This window comes from Falco naumanni, chromosome 5 (assembly GCF_017639655.2).
Source record: "Falco naumanni isolate bFalNau1 chromosome 5, bFalNau1.pat, whole genome shotgun sequence".
Taxonomy (NCBI): Eukaryota; Metazoa; Chordata; class Aves; order Falconiformes; family Falconidae; genus Falco; species Falco naumanni.
In genome coordinates this window covers 2,970,213-2,984,370 of record NC_054058.1, presented here as the reverse complement: position 1 = coordinate 2,984,370, position 14,158 = coordinate 2,970,213, and the positions used below count along the sequence as shown (strand labels likewise).

Genomic DNA, 14,158 nt, shown 5'->3' with positions numbered 1-14,158 from the left:
CACTGGGGTCTGAAAGTAGTCAGAAAGCATCTAGATGGTTCCACCTAAGTGTAGGACATTGCAGTAGATGGCTTAAAGTCATGGGTACTGTAGGTGTCTCTTAAGACTTGTTACTTTTGTTTTTGAAATGTTCCTGCCATCACGGAATAAGTGTTTTGCTGCTAAATGATACTATGTAGGAAAAAAAGTCCATTTCAAGCATGCTTACAGGGACCTGTGTGCAAAAGCGTTATTAGGCAGTCCCTGGCGCTGCTGAGGGTTTAGCTGTCACGCTGCAGTCGTGGGGAGGGAGAGCTGCATTGTGTATCGTGTGAGGAAAGTGGATTACATAAAATCGTCAGGGAAACGCTAGTTAGAGAATTCTATTGTGTGGGAAGCAGAGTGGTGCTTTTCACAGAACACACGCCTGTCTTGGAGAGCTGAAAGGTACCAGCACTTGAAATAACACACTGGGAAGAAGGTCTCTGTGTGGTTCCTTAGGTTGTATAAGCAATACGTGTGCATGCATCTTCTGCCCCAAAATTCAAGGCTGCTGTGAAGCTCTCCTGGCAGGGCTGGCTGCAGGAGAGAACCAGTTAGTGTGTGGACACGCGCTAACATGGATGCTGTCACGTGTTTTGCGAACAGACTCCAGCAAACCCACTGCTGGGAGGCTGTGAGTAGCCCTCAATCCGACCTGCAGCTGAACACACCAATATTTTTGATCTGGGGAAGAGCGATGATCATCTCCCTATGTATTTTCCCCTCACTGTTTGCCCCTAAAAATCCAGCAGAATTAGCTCATCAAGTAGTGGTTAAGTCCTTGCTGATTAAAAAAGTTGCACATTACTCAGGTCTTCTCCAACGGCAATCTGATTTTGAGCTGCTCCGTTGGAGGAGGGGCTGTTGGGCAGAAAGCGGTGACCGAGCCATGCTTACTGGCAGCTCCTGCTGGCTCAGCTGGCAGCAGAACAGGGACACTTCGAGTATCCTTGATGGATTTGCTCTGGACGAGAGGAATCCAGGGAGGACTGTTAGCTGTGAAAAACCGTAGGTACCACTGGCTGTCGGATGACTGAAGTGATGTGGCTAAGGGTGGGCAGGCTGCAGCGGATCCATCTCTCTGGGAAGATTAAATGTGATCCTGAAGTAGAGGAATGGTCACATTTGGCTTTCCCCACCCAGAACGTAGTGAGTTTCCGTTCAGCTGCTTTCCCTGATCGATGCATACGTAGCAGCACAGACCAGAGTATTTTAGGATCATTGCCATCACTGTGCAGAAAATACTCCACGTGATGTCCTCTTTCCATCAGATCCAAGCAGGGATGTTTCTTTTCTTCATCAGTCCCCTGAGCCCTGGAGAATGTGCTGGTGGCAGCTCCTCTCAGGAAACAAAGGAGGGCTTGGTGACTTGGTGACAGTCATCGCCTTTCTTTCTCCAGCTTTTCCAGAGTAACAGCAGTTCTGTCTTGCCTCCTCCCCCACACCATCACCGCACAAAGCCCTTTGCCCAGGTCTCTGATTTGAAGGTGCCCTCCCATCTTTCTCCTCTGCCTGGCCTCCCCAGTCCTCCCAGGGCTGTGTCTGTGGGCAGTAATCTCCTGTGTAACGCAGGAGACGTGGCTTATCGTGTCCATCGTCACTCACGATTCAAGCAGAGGTTTGAACTGTGTTTTTCATGGTGCGTTAACTCCTTCACGAGTCCTGTGATTCATCGTGGTTCACAGGTCTGAGCATGCTGGGTCTCTGGACCTGCCATCGGACTTGTTTAAACTTCAGTGCTTTCTTCCAGTGGTACATGGTTGCTGTGTGAAGGCCAAATAAGAGGCTTTTCCAAATACCAGATCACTGCCCGACTATGTTTTGCTACTGTGGCTTTTATTTCAGGGTGTTCTGGGGTTTTATGTTTGTTTTTACACAAGTGCGCCAGCAGCTTTAGGGCTGCCTCTTCTTTTCAGTGTCTGTTGTGGATGTTGCCGTGGAGTCATGCGGGGTTTGCCCATTAGAGATCCCCACATTCTCCAAACCAGCAAGCTGGTGAAGAGAAATTCCTGGCACCACATGTTAGAAATGAGAGTGCAAGTTCTCGGTGCAGATCATGGGAGATAAGTAATCGTAGCTGAAGTGTTGCAGGGCTGGCCAAGGAAGGGTTCTGAGCGCTCTGTTTTTCTCTTTTTGAATTTTTATGTAGCAAGGAGCGTGCAGCTGGAACTGGCTCGGGGACAGCAGCTGGCCTTGCAGGTGGACACCATCGGGAAGCATGGTCTACAAAGGGACCATCATACGAGGACTTGTATACCCAGAACGTTGTCATCAACATGGAAGACCAGGAAGATCTTAACCGGTCTGCAGGTGAAGGAAAGCCAGCCAGAGAGAGGCCAATTTGGCTACGGGAGAGCACGGTGCAGGGAGCGTATGACCCTGATGAAATCAAAGATGGTAAGAAAACGCACAGGGCAGAAGTACTGCTCTGCTTATGTGGTGCTTATAGAGTGCTGTCAAAAACATGTTCCCCTGTGTGTGTACAGCTGCTGCTCCCAACACTCCAGATTTTCTCTGTTCCCCTCTGCTGTGCAAAGCACCTGTGTGTAGGCAGACATAAAAAAATCTGATTTATTAGATCCAGGATTAAAATCTAGGTCAGTAAAGCCGAGCTGTCTGCAAAATCATTTCTGGGCTTCTAAAATGTTAATTATCTGTTACATCTTCCACCTTGAGAGTTTATTGCTTCTAGGTGAAGGTCTTTCAGCTTTATCTAGAAAACTGGCTCTCTGATAGGTCACTGATGAAAAATAACTTTTATTATCATTCAGTGACTGAAGCCCACCAGATTTACCAGCAGTGGTTTTCTGCTCTCAGCCTTTTTCTTGCCAATTGTTTTTCAAAATGTGTTTTATATGAAGACTGCGTCAGAAATAAAGCTTCTGGAAGTAGAGTAGGAAGGAAGGTCTGTCACTGTGGCAGGTGAGTCTTCTGTTCGTTTCTCATTATCTTGGCTTTTGTTTTCATTTGTGTTGGTATCAGACTGTCTGTAGACCATAGTCAAGATCTTGTAACCACTAGTAGAAATATTCTGCTTTGGTAAATGTGCTATTTAAGCTTACACACTACAAATAGAAAATAGAGACCTTTTATGATTGTTAGAAGAGTGAATAAATAGATGCCATCTTCCAAGTCATTTAAAGATTATAGACTGAAGCTGTTGATGCCCTCGGAAGAGCAGATGGCAAAGGGAACCGCACGTGTGAGTGTGAGACCCTGGAACCAGTGCAGTGATCAGGAGAGGAGTGGAGTATGTAGGTAGAGTGGAAGTGAAGAAACAGATGTGAAATCACGGTCAGAATATATCTAATGATCTTGTTCACCTGCAGCATCTTTCAAGCATACAGATCCCAAAGCATTTTCCAAATAGGAAAGTGAGGTGACTGAAACAGCCTCCTCTGCGGTCTGTAGCAGATGTTGTTACTCACCAGCCATGGTGAGTTCTCGCCCCATTTTTCTGCTAGACATTCAGTTCACCTGTAGTTTTATATTGGCTCCTCAGCATGACTTTCAGTCTACACAGATAAATGTTCCTCAAATGCCACTAAAGGACATGGAGGGGGAGTGTATCTCATTACAGCACCATGGCATCGCTGCTTAACCTCTGCCGCTACTGAAGGTCAAAGAGGGGACTTGTGGAAATAGCCTGAAATTGCCGCTGCCACACATTTCGGTAGTTCTTGGGGGACATAAACGGGGAGGACAGAAACTGGTGAATGTTGGCAGAAAAGATTCATTGCTTGGATGTGGCTGGAACAGTGCTTGCAAGCAAGACACAGCCCCGTTCCTGAGCCACAAAGCCAGACCTTGCAGAGCTCCCTCAGGCTGTGGTCACTTCGCAGCTCTCCGTGCAATGAGCTACGATGTTATTTCACAGAGATGCTCTCCAGTAGCCTCTGAGGCTCGACAGGCACAAGCAACGAGCTGAGCACAAGGCTGCCAACACAACACCTTTGTTCTTCCTTTCAAGAATTTTGCCGGTGTGCTAATATTAGTAGTTGTAGCCGTCACCCGTTACTACAGTTTTATTTACAAGGAAAACACAAGTCCAGTGACATTAAGGGTGGGTCTTTTGGCCTTTATTTTACCACAGGAAAGGAGTGACCACAAACTCCCTTGGCTTTTACTGCTAAACTCATAACTTACTTCCCTAGTTTATCTGTTTCATAGCATTTTTTCATCTCGGGTTGAAAAAAATAACCAGTGCATTTTTGACCCCGGGAGGATAGGCTTGGGTGCCAGGTGCCTGGATGGGGTGCTGAAACCACGAGGGTCCGTGCCTTGGAGAAGTGGCATTAATGTATGAAGGCAGAATGCTGTCACCTCAGCTCCAGCAGTTGTTCATGGGCAACATCTTTTGGTGCAAGATGGAAAGTTTGCCACAAGGAATCTATCCTACTTTTTAGGCTGTGTTTTTACATAAGGTTCTCTATTTTTTATTTGTTTTGTTTTTTTTTTTTCTTTTTTTCCATACTGCCGGAGGTTTTATTGGTCCTGGGTGGACTCACAGCCCTCTCATCCAATGTAGGATTAGGAGAGGTTTTCTGCAGAATGCCCCCTTTTTCAACAGAATTTTACCTTTTGAATCCATGAACTGCAGACGTCAAACCCTCCCAGCTACTGTGCTGCCAAGCTTCACGTGTCCGTCAGCAGGGAGCCCGCGGTCCCCTGCAGATAAGAAGTCGGGTAGGGAGCCAGGGTGGCTGGCTGGGCTGTTTCAGCTCGGAGAGCCGGAGCTGGTTTAAGCTGCTGTGCAGCTTGGCTGCAAGCTGTAGGCTGCATCCGCCTGATGAGGTAGGTCCTGCTCGACAGCACAGCCACGTTCCTCCTGTAATGAGCTTTTTCCCTTCCTGCCTGGTAGGTGCACCTCTGAGCTTATCAGAGACACCTGCTTGGAACGTTGTTCTGTAACACACAGTTTCCATGTACTCCCCGTCCGCCTGGATTCATCTGCTGCTCCATTTTAATCCTTACGTGGGGAGCTCAGCCTGGTTTGGGGGCTGCACTTACGGTCTGTGCTGGCAACACACAGGCAACAGCCACCGACAACACAGTTGTCTTGGTCTTGACCACAAGTCCTCCAGGCTGAGGAAGCAAAGGGACACAAAGGAAACAGCCTGTGCTCTGTCACCTGTGGAACAGCACCGAGGTACTCGCTGTCTCTCTGGCAAGTGGCAGCATGGGCTGTGGGTGCCTGGAAGGGCAGACGCAGGTCCCCAGGGCTGCTGTCTGCTCCACAGCCAGGGAAGCGCATCAGCCCGGCTGGGGGGCACCTGGGCTGGACATCTCCTGCGAGGGGCTAATTTCCAGGTGCCTGCTCCCCATACGTTTTTTGTCTTCTCTTGTGATGTGCTCCTGGCTGAGGCTCCCAGCTGGGAGCTGCACTGACTCCAGACCTCCCAACTCCCAGGACATGTCAATACTTGCTCTGCTGTTATGAGAAGAAACGTGACTACCTCTGGCTTTTAAGGGAGAGGAGGTATCGAGAGCGGGTGTGACTTGGCCAGGCGTGCTCTGTGGCAGGAATTCATATGGGTGCAGAAAGCCTTCAGGGCCATTAGGCAGATCTCTGTGAGGAAGCAATCATTCCCTTTGTCTGTTTGCAGGGAGCCGGGATCTGGGTGCCTTCCAGGAGCGTGAGGAGGGCCGGGCAGCTCTGGATGATAACGAGGAGGTGATGCGTGCCCTGCTTATCCACGAGAAGAAGACGCCTTCTGCTTCAACAGTCACCGTCGGAGGTGCTGCTCCTCTCTCTGGTGCCAACGCTAGTGACTCCGAGAGTGAGACAAGTGAGTCAGAGGAGGAATCCCCTCCCCGCCCTCCCACCACGGCCACCACAACATACGGGCTGGAGGATGAGGATGAAGATGAAGAGTTTGAGGTGGTGGCAGAAGACCCCACTGTCACAGTGGCTGGGCGTCCACACTCATACAGCCAAGTGAGCCAGCGCCCTGAGCTGGTGGCCCAGATGACACCAGAGGAAAAAGAGGTTTACATAGCCATGGGGCAGCGCATGTTTGAGGACATGTTTGATTAACTGCTTCCTGCCGGGCATCTTTTAAAAACTGACTTTTTCAAGCCAGAGTGTCCCTAGTAGAACAGAAGACTGACACGCACCTTTCATCCCCTGTGCGCAGGGACCCTGGGGCTTGGGACTGCTAATCTCAGGCATCGTGCTCACCAGTGCGGGGGAGCCGGGCGGCTGCGTGTGCCGAAACAGGTAGGGGAGGACAAGCCTCAGCAGTGAGGATGCTTGCAAGGTAAAAATCTGCTTTGGGGTGCCCTGCGCAGGCACTGCTTTAACCTTCTCCAGGACCCTGGCAGCTGCCTCCCCCCAATTGCTTGGAGCTGATTTTTTTGCAGATCCTAGTGAAATCCACATCCCTGCCCTCAGAGGACAGAAGGGCTCCGTAGTCTGGTGAGAGTGCTCTGCAGAGGAGGGCTTAAGTCACATTACAGCTGCCTGTGCTCAGCGAGGGGAGAGGGAAGCACTCGTCTGCCGATGGCGAGCTTGGGCAGCACTTGCAGCTGCCCTGCCAGCACCGCTGCCCACCAGAGCGGCTATTTCTAAGCAGACCTGTGGGCAGCCACCTTTTCATGCTCCTGTTCGCTCCTTACTAGGTCTCAGCACCTCAAGTAACTAGAAAGATGCCGAATGAAAGCCTTGGCAGGCACACACAGCTGCTCTTTGTTCGTGGTTCTGAGCTGTCAGAGCGCTCTGACTTGTCAGGGGATGCTCTCGATCTCCAGTATTGCTGCCTGTTGTGTCTGCCTAGCCCTGTCCGAACTCCAGCCTTGCAGATGCTTCATAGTGGGCAGGGCTGCGGTCAGGCAGTGCCAGAGAAATGGCATAGCTAGTTGTTCTTTGCAGTCACACCAGGGCCGTATCATTTTAAGGAATTATGCAATTTTGAATTCTGCTTTGGCACGCTCTTTCACCATAGAAAAATATTTATCAGTGCCTACAGAGCAATATCATATTTTTAACGTTTCTCTCTTCCAGTTGAAAATGTTGCTTTTTAAAATTGTTGTGTTTTCCTATCCCGTACTACAATAAAACAAAATGATAAAATAATTTTTCATGACAGAGGGTAGGGGCAGATCACATGCTGTTCCATTTACATGGGCTCCATGAATTTGCTCTTCACTGAGACTGTAAATCTGTTTTATACTAACTATGCTTTCTATGCTCTGCTAACCTTGTAATGCCTCCTTTGTGGTTTTATTTTCAGCTTCTCGATATTTTGAATCCCCTCTTTTTTTTAAATAGTGTTTTACATTTCCTTTTAAGTAATTTTAAAGAGGAATAAATAAACAGAAACTTCTGCCCTTTGTCATTTTCCAATTTGTCATGTGCCTACTTTGGAGATTGTTTGCTTATCATATTGATTTACTCCATTCAAGAAAAAAAACAATTTGCGGCTTTCCTTTGAGGGAAGGACTATTTGAAATCCCACTGCTCGTTGTTTCTTCTCACCAGAGCCTCCCTGAATGCCTCCTTGACTCTCCGCACTTCCAGGAAGGATGTTCCATTACCCTGGCACTGTGGGGAGGCCCTTTTTGATCAGCACTTCCATTCCTTTCCTCCTTCCTTGAGGGAAGCATAGGCTGGTGGTGGAGCTCTCACAGACATCCTATTGCTACTGAAAATCGTACTCTTGTGTAGACAGGCTTCCGAGATCTGGTGTCAGTCTTCTAGAGGTCAAGCCATGGAGCTGATAAGTCAGATTCAATGATCAGCTAATGGAAAAGAAGCAGGGGACCAATTGTGCCTAGATTTAATCTGGTTGAATTCAAGGTTAACACTGGAGAAAAGCAGGTAGATTTACAAAGAGCCGAAGACAGAACCTGAGGATTAACCCTGAACACCGCACAGCTCCTCATGCTCATAACTCACCAGTATATACTGAGTTTTAAGTCTGCATAATCAAACTGGAGGTTTGTTAAAGCTTAAGTGAAGAAATACTGGCGTTTCCTTTAAGAGCGCTGATACTGCATCTATGTCCAGTATAATCACGTATGAACAGTGGTTTTACTTAGTAAGTGCATTTAACTGTGGTTTGTACCGCGGCTGTGATTTTTGTCATTTCAGCAAGGTACGTTCTGCGCACCAGGGATGGCAGATTTTAGGGCATGCCTCCCCTCCTCGCCCACCGCTTGCGGCCCTCGGGACTGGCGGTCAGAGTACACGAGCAGACGCCATCCGTGTGTCCTGCCCTCTCCAACGGCTCCTGGCTCTCGGGAAGGACGGCTGCTCTGCGCTGTTCCAGGGGAAGGACAGCTATAGCTGCTGCTGCCCTGTCACGACAAGCGCTGCTTGAATGAACAGCAGCACGTACAATCGATAGGGCCTTTTTTCCCCTGCAGCTGAGGCAGGGCTCTGTGTGCCAGAAGATGAGGAGCGGCCGCTGCTGCGAGCAAAGCCACCCACCGCCAGCAGGTTGGTGCTAATGCATGGGAGAAAGCCGGGAATTCTGAGGAAGGGCCTGGCTGTTCCCTCTGGCTGCTGGGCCGTACGTGTGGCACTGATGGCAACCCAGTGACACCGCGAGCCTGGCCTCATGCTGGAGCCTTCCTGGGTGAATGATCCGCTAACCCCACTCAGAGCAGTTTCTGTGTCTGCTTTCAGCCTGAAGTGCGTTTCAGCTGGCAAGTGCGCTTGAGGCCAGGGCACTGCAGCTCAGGCTGGAAAGAGAAACACGTTTCTCAAGCTGCTCATGTTCCTCTTCCTGGAGGTCAGGGGTGCCTCTGTCCCTGCGCCCATCGCGGGTCAGGGACGCCGTGGTAGTGATGCACAGAGCAGATGAGCAGAGCTGCTGATGGAGGGGAAGATAGCTATCAACGCTGGAAAACAGGATGTTTTAATCTTTTCTACTGAGCTCCCCAGACTTTGCTTCCTCCATCCAACTCTTCCTGGGTTGCTGCCTCCTTCAACAGATGAAACAGTGTTGCTCTGTGAGAGTTGAGGGATTTGAAGATCCCCTGGAGGAAGGGCAGGAAAATCATATCACCTCCTCCCTGAGACATCTAAGGAGCCCTGCCTGGGTGATGCCTGCCGTGCCAGTGCATGCTGCGGGCACGTCCGACAGCCGGGGGGGAGCAGCCAGCTGTGCTTGGCTCTCTCTCCTGCTGTGCCCCCATAGGAAGAAATTGTCTCAGGGATCAAATGCAAGACAAAGCCTTCATGGAAATGGAAAGTTTATGAGCAGGTGGAAGGGCGTTTCAGGAGCAGGGCAAGCCAGCAGGTTGTCCAGGCTGCTCCACCAGACAGGCTGCAGAGATGCAGCAGCAGCCCCATTCCGCTGCGCTGGCATGTGTTGGCATAAACTAGTGAGGCTGAGGGCTTGGTCCCCTGGAGGGGGGGCGTCACACAGCGCTGCAGGAAATTGCACTGGACTGTGCTAGGGCCGGTGGTGCCTTATCCCACTGGAAGCTGTGGGCAAAGTAACCATGTTCCTGGCTTGTTCACAGGAGGCTTTGGAGCAGTGAGCATGGCCAGCCAAGGATCCCTAAGCACTACCACACACTCCAGTTTAAAGTGTACGGACTGTGAGTCACCACAGCCTCTTCTCCAGGAGCACAGGAGCTGGGGCTGAAGAGTAGCTCCTGTCTGCTGAGCTGCTTCCAGAACAATGATCGATATTTATAAAGTCCAAGGAGATCATCACTCATCCAGTCTTGATAGGAGGCGTAGCCAGATGCTTGAAGCCATTTAAGATGTGATTGCACAGAGTCATGGAGAAAAGGAGCGGCAGCCCAAAGCATGGGGAGCAATGTCTGGCTGGTGGTGCTCCTGGAAAGCTTCCTGCCTGCCCCCCCCCGCCTGCCTGCCTGCCTGCCCACCTGCTGCCTGCTTGCCTCCCTGTCCCCCTGCCTGCCTGTCCCCCTGCCTGCCCGCCTGCTTCCATGCCCCCCTGCCTGTTCCCCTTTCTCCCTGTCCACCTGCCCCCCTGCCTGCCTGCCTGCCTCCATGTCCCCCTGTCTGCCTGCTTGCCTCTGTGTCCCCCTGCCCACCCGCCTGCCTGCACTCTCCTAGCAGGGAGCCCAGAGCAGAGCGCCAGGCTGTCCAGGACTACAACCCCATCGCTATGGCAGAGCTATTTTCTCCCTTTTTCAAAGTTATCCAGGGAAATCTGGGCTTTTGACTGTTTGGGATACCTAAATGAGCTGCCAGAAGGTGGTTTCTTATTTACCAGCATTAATCAGATTGAGAGAGAATGAACTTAATTTGTATTTAAACAAAAATCAGATTCTGGAAGCACCTGCTGTATCATTAAAAAACATTAAGGACAGTGAGTATTTGTGCAACCATCCTGGAAGCAGCAGACAGAGAGTCTCTGAACAAGATGCTTTAAATATAATAGGTATTTTTGCTTAAAATATGTGACCTAAATATAATTTAATTTCCATCCCTTTGAACAGTTTGATGCTAATGAACCAGCCAGGGATGGCAGAGAGGAGGCAGCGCCAGCCGCATGAGCAGCCACTCGGCTCCACTGCAGTGCGTTACAGACCCTGCGTGCATCGCCCGGGCTGCATGCAGCGATGAATGCGCAAATCCTGCCACGGCGGCGGGAGGAGACCTGGGGCTGCTCAGCCACAGGAACAGGCAGGGATCCAGGCTGGAAATTAAAGCTGATCAAATACTGTTCCATGAGCATTAACGTCTGTGTACAAAAAGAGGTACGTCTGGCAAGGAGGAAAAATCACATCTCGGATAGATGTGATTAAAGCCCTGACATATTGCTCCTGCTTATTTTTCACCTGGAACCCATATCACCAGCCTCTGCCATCCTGTTCCTTGCTGAAAGGAGAGTGAGCAGCGGTAGTTTTGCAGTGAGCTAAAATTGTACATAGAGCTGAGAAGCCTGGCTCGGTTCCACCCGGTAAAGGGATCCTCCGAGCCTTGAACACTTCTGTTCTGCACTTCTGACAATGGAACCTGCCTGATCCAATGCCAAATTTGCCGGGCTCTCTTAGCAGAGTGTGTGCTTTTCCTGTGCCCTGTTAACGTAGATCATGGGGTTACAGTCCTGCCAAACCCCACTGAGTGGCTGCTGCCAGCTGACCTGCGTACCCTTAGGTCGCAGCGTCTGAACCAGCCCTGAGGGGAATGGCAGGTTGGGTCATTGTGGTCAGGTTGTCCGTACCGGCTCTTTGCGAAGGTGCTGGTGATTCTTCTCCCAGTCAGTGCTGATGGGCACTCATAAACTCAGCCCCACTGTGACTGCACGCAGGTGTCAATTTAAAATGAAGTTTTAGTCCTTTAACCACCACCACCACTGCCACCACCACCACCACCACCACCCCGTCCACTCCTGGGGCTGGTGGCACTGTGGTGCTGAGTTCCACCATGCTGGTCTGGGCCATGGCTGCCTCAGGCCACACCATGTCCTGGCAGAGGTTTCACGAACGGCACGTTTGTACCTTCTCCAGAAATGAGGCCTTGGCTGGGCTCCGGGCAATGCCTCCCAGGATCCCTGATTCCCTGCAGCGGGGAGGGAACTGGCACCAGCCCCAGGCTGGTCACTTTCTTACATGTGATCTTTGCTGCTTGAACCAGATGTGATTTGGTAGGACTGGATTTGATCTTTTTTCTTTTTTTAACCCTTTTTCTTTTTATCTCATGAGAATATTTTGAGTTGCTGAGTTTGTCATGTTTTCCTGCTGCTTCTAGAAAAAAAAACCAAAAACAAAACCTTTTTTTTAATGCATATGAGGCTGTGAAATCTTTTTAGGGATGTGTATCTGCTCTCCCTGTGCTGTCGCCACGATTGCTCTCCCTTTGCCTTACAATGCTTCCTTCCAAGAAGAGCTTTCAGCATCTCCCAGCCCTTCTGGTGATGTCAGGAGACGAAAACTATCCCCATTACAACAGGGAAGAGTAGAGGGAAGTGGGGTTAGAAGGAAATATGGCCTTTAGGAAATGATACATCTTGAGAGAAATGTCCCGTCCGCATACTCTCCCGGACCACACGGGTGCCATATCCAAGCAAGGACACATACAACGTGCTGCAAAGGGACTTGGCTTGCAGTGCCTTTATCCTGGTGTATTCCCCTGCCGCAGAGCCCGTCAGGAAGGGTAATACTCTCCGAGTGTGCCAACCCCTTGGAAGTTACACAACGGCATCAGGAAGGTCCCACGTTAGCAACCAGCGCCAGCAGGAGCCTGCGGGTCCGTTGGAATGATCTGACTCCTACCTCTTGGTGCAAGAACGCCTCGCAGCAGTGAGTTGCAAAAATGTGTTTGGTGCTGCATTCAGAAGTGCCGCTGTCTCTGAACGTTTCATCTGAGCGCGTGTTGTGTCTGTGTATGAGAAACAAGCACATAAAGTCATGCAGGGTGCTGCCCAGCCCCCCAAAGCATCTCCCATTGGGAATGCTAACAGGTAAGGGATGTTGTACGGTTTAGGTAGGAACTATTGCCAAGAGCAACAAATAGTGGCAGGTTTTGTTATCGGGACAGTCATGCTGCAGCCTGCCTAGAGTTCGGAATAAAAGAGCTTATCTCCATCGGCTGCAGACGTGGACTCTTCCAGTCGGATGGGTGTCAGGACGCCATGTGTTCAGCCCTTTCCATGTCGGGTTTGGGGTTTTTTACCTGCATTTTTTTGCTCCTCATGCAGTGGGCACCAGCATCTTTGGTGCATTGATGGACCAGGTGCTGCCATGAACTAAAGGGCTCTGGCCTGGCACTGTACTAATGAGTCCCTTGCGGGAGTGCCAATTCACATGCTGATGGAGCCTGCCCCGGGAAAGGTGTGAGCCGAACCATCAGAAATACCAAACCCAAGCCCGGTGAACACTGTGCGGGGAAGCACATTTGTTCAGGTGGTCGAAACCAACGAACAGGAGGTGAACAGCATTACCAAAGTGTTAGTTATCATGTTTGTTGACTAGAAAGGGGAGGTGAACCAGAACCTTTCCCTGTCCCATATGAAACACCCTTTGGCACCTGGGGATGTAACAAGGAAGCAGAAACGGGAACCGCTCTGGCCTCACGGCCACTGATGGATCACTGAATGGGAAATCCAGCCTTTTTTAGCCCTGGGAGCCAAACGTTCAGTGGGACTGGTGCACTCTGTGCTGTAGCAGCGACAGCTGCAGCAGCGCAGGGAGCTGGCGGGCCGCAGATGCTGGTGCTGTTTGTCCACTCGGGTCTTCCCAGGAGCCGTGGCTGCGCTGCAGGATTCACGCAGCGCATCAGTGGGAAGAGCTGTACACGGGGCACGGTCTGCGGGAGGTGGTTACTCCCATTCCTTCCTGGCCTGGCCACTTCCCCCAGCCCTCCCCTTGTATTTTGAAGAGTGAAAATATGAAAAAAAAACCCAAATTTTCCCTTTAAACTGGGAGAATGAAACAGATGATACCCAAACCTATAGCTTAATGGCAAGGAATCAAGGAGAACAGATGGTTGCAGGTGACTCTTTGTCCATCTTGCCGATAACTTTTCCTGACATCAAGGGCTGTAACTACACAAAATCACAGAATAGCTGAGGTTGGAAGGGAACTGTGCGAGTCATCTGGTTCAACCCCCTGCTCAAGTAGGGCCACCTTGAGCAAGCTGCGCCTGGGCCATGCCCAGATGCCTTTTGAATATCTCCAAGGATGGAGACTCCCCAGCCTCCCTGGGTACCCTGTGCCAGGGCTTGGTCACCCTCAGAATAAAAAAGTATTTCCCGATGTTCAGCTGGAGCCTTTTGTGTTCCATGTTGTGCCCGCTGCCTCAGTTCCTGTCCCTGGAGAGCAGCCTGGCTCCATCCTCTTCACACCTTTCCTGCAGGTGTTCAAATACATTAATAAGTTCCCCCACTGAGCCTTCTCTGCTCCAGGCTGAACAGCCCAGCTTTCAGCCTTTCCTCCTAGGAGAGGTGCTCCAGTCCCTGCCTCACCTTTGTAGCCCTTTGTTGGACTCTGTCCAGTATGTCCATCTCTCTCTTGCACAGGGCAGCCCAGAACCAGCCACAGGACTCCAAGTGTGGCTTGGAAGACCACCTCCCTTGACCTGCTGGCAATACTTTACCTAACGCAGCCCAGGATACCATCAGTCTTCCTTGTGGCAAGGGCACGTTGCTGGCTGATGTTCAACCTGGTGTCCACAGGGACCCCTCAGGTCCTTTTCTGCAAAGCTGCTTTC

The 14,158-nt window shown here is 50.6% G+C and overlaps 1 protein-coding gene across 2 annotated transcripts in view; it reads left to right on the top strand.

Moving 5' to 3' along the window:
• The window catches only part of GTF2E1 (general transcription factor IIE subunit 1), a 52,652-nt gene extending 45,281 nt beyond the window's left edge, over nt 1–7,371 (top strand). For both annotated transcript variants that reach the window (XM_040596145.1, XM_040596144.1), the window contains exons 4-5: nt 2,171–2,418; nt 5,628–7,371. In XM_040596145.1, coding sequence (XP_040452079.1) covers nt 2,171–2,418; nt 5,628–6,058 — 679 coding nt within the window. In that variant the 3' untranslated portion in view covers nt 6,059–7,371. The remainder of the gene's footprint in view (nt 1–2,170; nt 2,419–5,627) is intronic.
• Nucleotides 7,372–14,158: the final 6,787 nt, after the last annotated feature.